Source organism: Cyprinodon variegatus, unplaced genomic scaffold (assembly GCF_000732505.1).
Source record: "Cyprinodon variegatus isolate N-32 unplaced genomic scaffold, C_variegatus-1.0 Scaffold922, whole genome shotgun sequence".
Taxonomy (NCBI): Eukaryota; Metazoa; Chordata; class Actinopteri; order Cyprinodontiformes; family Cyprinodontidae; genus Cyprinodon; species Cyprinodon variegatus.
In genome coordinates this window covers 186,647-194,907 of record NW_015151375.1, presented here as the reverse complement: position 1 = coordinate 194,907, position 8,261 = coordinate 186,647, and the positions used below count along the sequence as shown (strand labels likewise).

The window sequence follows — 8,261 nt, the reverse complement described above, 5'->3', positions numbered from 1 at the left end:
CTTTGGCAAAATTTATAAACCGAAGTTATTGGAGATTATAAAGCAAAGATGTGTTATTTCAATATTGTAACTGACTAAAAAACGTAATGCTTGAAAGCTAAAATTGTCAGTTAAGTTAAACCATTTGCGATGTCAAAACTGCAATTTAGGCTTTCGCTTAGGTTATTGCTCATCATGTAGCATAAAATCCAAAAAATGCTTTCACTTTTTCCCTCTTTTTCTTCTCTTTGGGGGAAAGACTAATCATTTTCTAGATTACTCATACATTGAATGCTGATTCACAGCATCAAAGTCTTCTGCCAGGGCCTGATTGCCAAAGAACTTACTTAATTTATGTCTTTATCTGCCTCTGTCTCCTTAAACCCCAGTCAGCTTCAGCATTTTACATCTCACACTGAGCCTGGTTCTCCTGGAAATTTCTTTCTGTTAAAAGGGAGTTTCTTCTCCATGTCACTGCATCCATGCTCAGTGCGAGGGATTGGAGAGTCAATGAGTACTCAGCTGATCTTCCTTAGAAATACATTGAAGAATATGAATATGATTGTGTTATCTGTATAAATAAATTGAATATTTTTTTCTTATTGCAGCTTTTCTCTGTGTGAGTCTCTCCAGGTTGAAATTGTTATTAATTCCTCCAAAATAAAGTTTAAATGCTTGATAATTTACCACATTTGTTTTGGAGAAGAATGTTGTTTCTAAAGTATTTTTTCTGATTGTTATTTGTTGATATCTTTGTATGCCTGCCATTTCTTTTATACATTTCAAACATGTTGTGTTTTTGGTTATGTGTAACTAATTACTAAGTTTGCTTTTCAGCCAACTGAACCTTTACACTACAGTAAACACACTAGTTTAAGGAGGTTAGCAATCAATAGGTCAAGATCCTTTTTTGGTATTAACTTGATCACTCTTCAGCTAAAAGTATGATTCTCCAGCACATCAGCTGGCACTTTTAAGTATTTTTTGAAAGCTGAATTTTTTTGAAATCTGCTGACAGTTCTGACTTTATTTCTATTCCTTAAGATAATTTTTAAAAATTCAGCAATATGTTTTGTGTTGACTTAATCCTCTTACGGTCAGGTTTCAGCTGAGGAATTTAGTTCACTTTATTCATGGTGCATTTTTGCAGGAAATTAATATTTTATGATTTACTCTTGTTTTTTTTATTTACTTCTGACATAAAAACAAATATTGGAAAAATATGCTTTCATATTTTTGGTTGGATTTTCATGTTAAAAGAAGAGACACTGAAAGATGTCTTCAGGGCATCTTTGTTTTGACGTTACTTTCATAAATTATAACAGCTCCAAAAGTCTGATAGACAATGATAAAATCTCAAACATTCAAATACATTTTCAAATGGTTAATTAGCTTTATTTTGAGTTAACAGTTTACAGCTTGGAATTAGCATGAATAGCAATAAAAGGATCTTCCTCTGTATTGCTGATGTAGAAGTGGGCACGGCCATCACTTCCAACATTGACCTGCTTTCCGGTACATCTAGATCCTTCTTTCTGGCCCGAAATAACATCACAGTAGGTTCCACCAGACAAACCAGTGTTGAGGGTTACATCTAAGGCCCTGTAGGGGAAAAATTGGGCAAACATGTTTTATAAACTGTTAAAGCTGACTGTCAATAACAAAGGTAATCATTTAGAATCCCAGTTACAAAGGCTAAAGTACATACAAAATATAAAAATTTGAACTACGGTATAAATATATTCTGCCTTTTATATGCCATAACGCAAGCTTTGGGATCTACATTTTTTTATTATTTTTCTTTTTTTACATAATTCAGTAGTAGATATTGAAAACTGAAATAGTCACCATTATATCATCATTGATTTATTCAAGAGAAAAAAAAAGAAAAAGAAATTTTAAATGGCTTGCTTTCAATTTTTAGGATATACCTTTTATTTTAAGGAACAACAGAAAAAGAGATTCATAAATTATTAAAACATACATGTAAACATTTTTTAAACCATTTTTATAGTTACCACTCCCAAATGACACTGCCAGGTACCTCACCTTAAAATCTTTTTAAGTTTTTTAAAGTTCGCATTATAAATACTTACCAGTCGTCATTGTTAAAAACGATGAAACCACGGTTGCCACGTCCGAAGGCAACCTGGTTGCTTTGATTGTCCCACCAGTTGGCAAAAGGCTGTCCGTTGACCACATTACGGAAAATTACCATGTTCCTTAAAAGGCAGATAAATTTAGACATTTACATTTACACTCTCATATCCTCAGAAATGTACTGTGATGTGGCAACAAACTAACGTGATTTGGCGCCATCTGTGCTCACAAACCCATCCGTCTCCACAGGTCTGGTCAGCGTTGATAGGAACAGGCTTAGTGGATCCATCACTGTAACTGGGAGGACCCATCCAGTCATTCTGATCCTAAAAGGCATGATACAAAAATCAGTTCCAGTGTGTGATATTTCACCACACTTAGAAAATGACTCTATAGAAAAGGAAGGGATACCTTTCCATTCACAATGTTGCGGTTCCAGCGGAAGCTAGACATGACCCTGGTTTGTCCATAAGGATGAGCCAGCATATAGCCCACAGCCATCTTGTGGAGTTTGGCATCCCAGAAGGTAATGATGGATGCACCACCAGCACCATGACCTCTCTGGTTGTCGTGGTTGTCAACAAAGACAAGAGCATTGCCATTTGGCATAAAGCCCCAACCTTCTCCCCAGTTCCTTGAGGCATGAACATATCAAAAATAAGCTGAAGAATCTATTGGTGAAAAACCATAATTTATGTACAAAACTGATAAAACTAATAAATCAAAAAAATATGTACAAAATATTTATGATGTTACACAAAACAAGCCATCCCTCATGTTTTAACAGTGTGCCATTAATAACATAAGGATTAGTCAACATACTTGGTGTAACAAAGCTTCTCGCCATTCCATTTCCTGAAGACAGTTCCCAGTTTGGCACTATATTTAAACTCAGTCACTCTTCCAAGATTGAAATATTCCTTAGCTGAGATGGCCTCTCCTCCTAGATCAATTACCTAGGACATGACATTCTTTCATAAATCCAAAGTAGCAATAGTAAAGCTAACAGGCTAAAAGCAGGAATATTCCAGGTGATGTCAAATTTTCAGTTTGCAGTTTTATCAAAGCTTACCTCCTGGACGATAAAGGGTCTGGAGCCACTGGCAAACCACTTGGTGTTAAGGTTTTTAAGACGACGGAAAATGTTATCCAGGTCACCAGGCCACATGTGCTTGACAGCGTCCACTCTGAATCCAGCCACACCCATGTCGATCAGTTTGTTCATATACTCAGCCACCTTTCCCCTAACATAATCTTTCTCAAGAGCAAGATCGAGCAAACCAACCAGACGACAGTCACGCACCTATAAGGTGTAAGACACCAGTTTCAACAAATAACAAGCAACAACCATGGTGAATGGATGATCATTGATATTAACAATCACCAAAAGAAACCAAAAACTTGTATGTATTATGCTGGTGAAATAAGTATTGAACACGGCATCATTTTTCTCAGTAAATATATTTCTAGAGGTGCTATTGACATAACATGACATGTCGGTAACAATCCATGCAATCCACACATACAAAAAAACTAATCATAGATGTCCAGTAATTAAGTTATGTGTAATAATGTAGAATACCAAAGGGAAAAGGTATTAAACAGTTACTGAAATGTATTTACATCTGGTGAAAATGTCATTTTAATAGCACCTCTAGAAATATAGTTACTGAGAAAAAGGATTTTGTGTTCAATACTTATTTCACCTGCCATTTATTATTCCCTTGAAGTTTGTGTACCTGATATGGATCACCATAGTTTTCAATTTCACCACTACCAGTCCTGCATTTATTGTCATTGAAGTCCCAAGAGGAGTAGGGAACACTGGGGAAGTCCTTTTTGGACGCACTGAACCAGCTGCCACAGGAAGAATGGGTACCCTCTCCACCGCCAGATCCACACATGTGGTTGATGACAGCGTCCACATAAATGTTGACCTGTGAGTAGACACTAGTAAGATAGTCTGCCCAAAATCCTAAGCTTACTTCTCTGTGATGAAAGGACTTTAAACAGACACGTTATTATATACATCGGCCATCACAAAAAGTAGTTTACCCCAACATTGTTGCATCTGGTGATCATGTCCCTCAGTTCAGCCTCACTGCCAGATCTTGAACACAGGTTGTAACTAATTGGCTGGTATCTCTGCCACCAGGGCCTCCAGGGATTGTTCAGAACAATGTGCTCATTGGGAGGAGAAATCTGAACAACACAGTAGACAATTATTCCCATTAAGACACAATCTCTCACAAAACAGTAACCCACTGTTAATCATGGAGCATTAAAGGGAGTACCCTTGAGCAATTTCCGTTTTTCTAATAATTGTGTGTATTATCGAATACAGCTTGTAAAACTAGAGGTAGCTGCTAGTTTTTGAAAGATGGGACGCTCAATGGTGTTACTTAATTTCAAAGCATAAAGTATTGCATTAATGAATTTTAAAATGCATAAAGCACAGTAGTACAATGGGTAAAAGTAGCTTTAGTAAAGCTCTCTGAAATAATGAAGTCCAGAGACCACGGCAAAAGTTTAGCACAAGAAGGCTGTTCTGACTGAATAATCGCTTTATCTTCTCTCATCTGGCTCCCCCTCTGTTCGGCCACTGTTAGTCAAAAAGTCTTTCAAGGTGTTCTGCCAATAAGCAATGAGCTGCCAGTTTCATGCCCCGCCCCAACCCACCCCTGCTCCATAAAGCACATGAGAGGCTGAGCCTCGCTGTTGTATGAATTGAAGTGGTTGTTTCATTGCAGACTCAAGCCTCAACAGGGATTTTACATAGAACCTGCCAGGCATGTTCTGCTTCCCCAGATTGCAAGGGATATTATGTCCAACAGTTTGCTAAACAGATATGCATTTTACAAAACAGTTAATTATTATGCAGAATACTCATGAAATCAAGCACATTTTGGCGCAAATTTAACTGTTTAGTGATTACATTTATGAGGTTTAAAAATGGACATTTGACCAGTTAATTTAGTTGTGTAAAACGTAATGAGTAAAAGTAACAAAAACATTTTGTGTTATAAAGATGCAGAGCATGGCTAAAACCTTGTTAAAGCATTCTCTTATTTCCAAAGACCCATTTATGATTGTTTTAATGAAAGAATTCAATATTTGGCCATACACTGGTTGAAATCTGTTTTTGAAAATTCTCTGGGGTTTCTTGTTAACTGCATCCCATCTATGATTTTAAAAAGATGGAGATAGATGCAGAAAAAGGTAGAGAAAGCAAAAAAGGAAATATACAAATACATGAAGTAATAAAAATAGAGAACGTTTTTGATGGTATCTTTTTAGCAAAGTTCCAAACTGCATTACTTTTAATGTTATTGCAGTAATCTCTACATTCTTTGGAAGTCTGTGTAGTAAAAAAATAACACCCCAAAGTACTCCTGACTGAAATTAGATAAAAAATAAAATTTTTAGCTTTGTATCTCTTGCAATAACTTTCTAAACATAATGCTCACGTTAAAATGATTTATTCTTGCTTGAATGTTTACATTTCTGTAATATGACCATGCTATTAATTTACCGACAATAGTTCAGCAATACATACCTGAACACCACCAAAGCCTTTAGGACCCAAGAAGCGCTCACACTCTGCAGCAATGTCAGCCCACCGCCATTCAAACAGGTGGACGATGGATGTCCTTCCACTTCTGAGATTGGGGTTGTGCTGAGCAAGGCTCAGGCCAAACAGCGCTACCAGAATAAGAAGCTTCATGCTTTCTCCTAATGAGAGAGAAAACTGCACTGAATTCCAGCCTTTCCTTGCCTGTTTATATATATGAGTTTATATAATTTCTGAATGGAGATAAGAGTTATCAGTTTTGTGGTTAAGCAGGTGCAACTCTCCCACAGCTGAGTAATGTCTATGCTACACAGATGCTTGATTCTCCAAAATGTCTTTAGTCGATTAAAATCTGTTTCATATTACTATGAAAGAGATTCAGTTTCACTTTCATGGTTTTATAAAGAAATATGCTGCTTTGCCTTTAAAAAGTCATGTTTTGTCCACATAAATATTGACATTTCTTGTCTGCCTTATGATGACAGATATGCGTGGGATGGAAAACACTCCGAAACAGCTGCTCTTCTACATAAAGTATTTTTAGTTCTGTCAATGTGTTTTTTCTATGTATTAGTCTGAATGCCCCCAGAGCCTGACACATCCTGGTCACAGACTGTTTAGACTCTTATCAGGTCAGCACTACAGTGCGTTGTGTGGAAAAAAAAACAAGCCAAAATATGGTTCTCAAGGTTGCTCTCTGAACACCTTGCTGCACACCAATTTAACCCTTTTCTAACATTTCCTCTAAGTTTTTAAATATTTAATCTCTTTTCAACAGAGCAAGGAAATCAAAAGTCCAATATTTATTTGCGCACAAATAATATGTCAGTAAAGGACCACCACCCTCCCAGCATTGAGTGAGTACAGGAAACTGCTTGACCAATCATCCAGAGAGGTTTGTAAACCTTCCTTAAAAAAAAGAAAAATAAATCTCCAATCTCCATGCTAGGACTTTGGAAATCTTTCCTAAAAAAACAAACAAATAAAAACACATTCATACTTACATTATAGACTATAATTCAAACTGGAGGGGCTCCAACAGAGAAAGAAAATGCAAAAGTCAAAGTTTATTTGGTGTAAATAAACCGTTCTTTGGCACTTGGGCCTTGCACAGACTTGATACTGATTGATGAAGAGCACTTGGATCAATAGCTTAGGGGGTCAAGGGGCCCTGGTCTTGAAGTTGGTGTTGGAGAGACAGTGGGTGAAGATTGGCTGGTTAGGAGGGGAGAAGCTTGAGGTAGAACTTAATTAGGGACGTCTTATAAGAGGATTGGCTTCAGGAAGACCAGCTCTCCCATGATGATAGGCTGGATCAGCGGCATCAGTAGGTGATGCAGGTGAGACGACAGGTGTGCAGAAGGTGTACTGAGAGGACAGGTGCACAGAAAGTGCGCTGAGAGGGCAAATGTGCTGAAGGGAATGATGAGCAGATTGAAATCAGATGAACTGATGTTGGATAGATAAGTATACTGAGCAGTGTTGTTTTTGACAGCCATCATAGATTTAGTCTTAGTCTTCAGGACGAAAACTAATATTACCGTGGTCTTAGTTCCATTTTAGTCATTACAATATGTGATAGTTTTAGTTGGTTTCAGTCGACTAAAACTTAAAAAGGTTTTAGTCAACTTTTAGTTAGTTTAATGTTGCAAAAAAAGTTAACCTTTACAATTTCAAATAACAACAAGAATATTTACCAGAGTGACAGTGCTTGCGTAGATACTACAATTGCTGTATATACAATGCTGCCATGCAGTTTATCATTGTTGTTGAGCAGAAAACTTTGATTTATAGAATTCAAATAAACTGTTTTATGAATTAATGCCCTACTTTATAAAAAAGTGTCTTACTCAAGCTGTGAAAATAGCAGATCTTGTTCAACACATCCTATTGGTTAATACAGAGGACAAACAACCTAATAGAATGAATGATAAAGGAATGGTTTTAGATATTCAAGGTTTATATCCAAAAGCAAACACTTCCTGATCTACTATGAATTATGCATTACACACAGATCAATAAAATCTTCATTGCTCAAAAAAGCAAAGAACAAAAACATTCTTCTTTCTACTTTGGCTATTTTGGCTTTATTTCTAAAAAATTACCCCTTTGTTACCACTGCTCAGGGGTGAAAATAGATTTAAATTTCACAGGGTTTTGATAGAAAAAAAAGTACAGAGAGAACCGACGTAATTGCCTTGTAATGCCATGGCAATCCAGACCTAATGCATTTTAAGTCTGACCGAAAAACCTGCCAACTTTTATTTAATCTTGTCTCTGCTTGGTGACGAAAACTCACATCTATGACTAGTCATGTTTTAGTCATCAAAGATCCATGTTTAGCTCATCAGTTTTCATTATTGTGATGAAAAGAAGGAGCGTCAATAAAATGATTCCATCATCCTCATCATTGACGAAAACAACACTGATACTGAGCCCTGAGTTAAGAAGGTGACTATGGGAGACAAAAGCTGGAAAGGACCAGTCGCCAAGCTGTTGAAGCTATGCTGTGGTCAGTGGCACGGGAAGGGGGGTGCTGTGGGGGCTGCAGCCTCCCTCGTCATAGCATCAGCCCCCCATGGTGGGGGGCTGTGGAGTAACATAATATTGT

At 37.0% G+C, this 8,261-nt stretch overlaps 1 protein-coding gene across 1 annotated transcript; it reads right to left on the bottom strand.

Annotated features, from left to right (window-relative positions):
• Positions 1–1,374: 1,374 nt before the first annotated feature.
• On the bottom strand, positions 1,375–5,827 carry LOC107099950 (pancreatic alpha-amylase-like). Its single transcript, XM_015398281.1, has 9 exons — positions 5,636–5,827; positions 4,135–4,281; positions 3,819–4,016; positions 3,152–3,382; positions 2,902–3,035; positions 2,491–2,713; positions 2,284–2,405; positions 2,076–2,201; positions 1,375–1,581 (listed from the first exon to the last, which is right to left on the bottom strand). The coding sequence occupies exons 1-9, from the start codon at positions 5,801–5,803 to the stop codon at positions 1,392–1,394; spliced, it is 1,539 nt and encodes a 512-aa protein (XP_015253767.1). The 5' UTR covers positions 5,804–5,827; the 3' UTR covers positions 1,375–1,391.
• Positions 5,828–8,261: the final 2,434 nt, after the last annotated feature.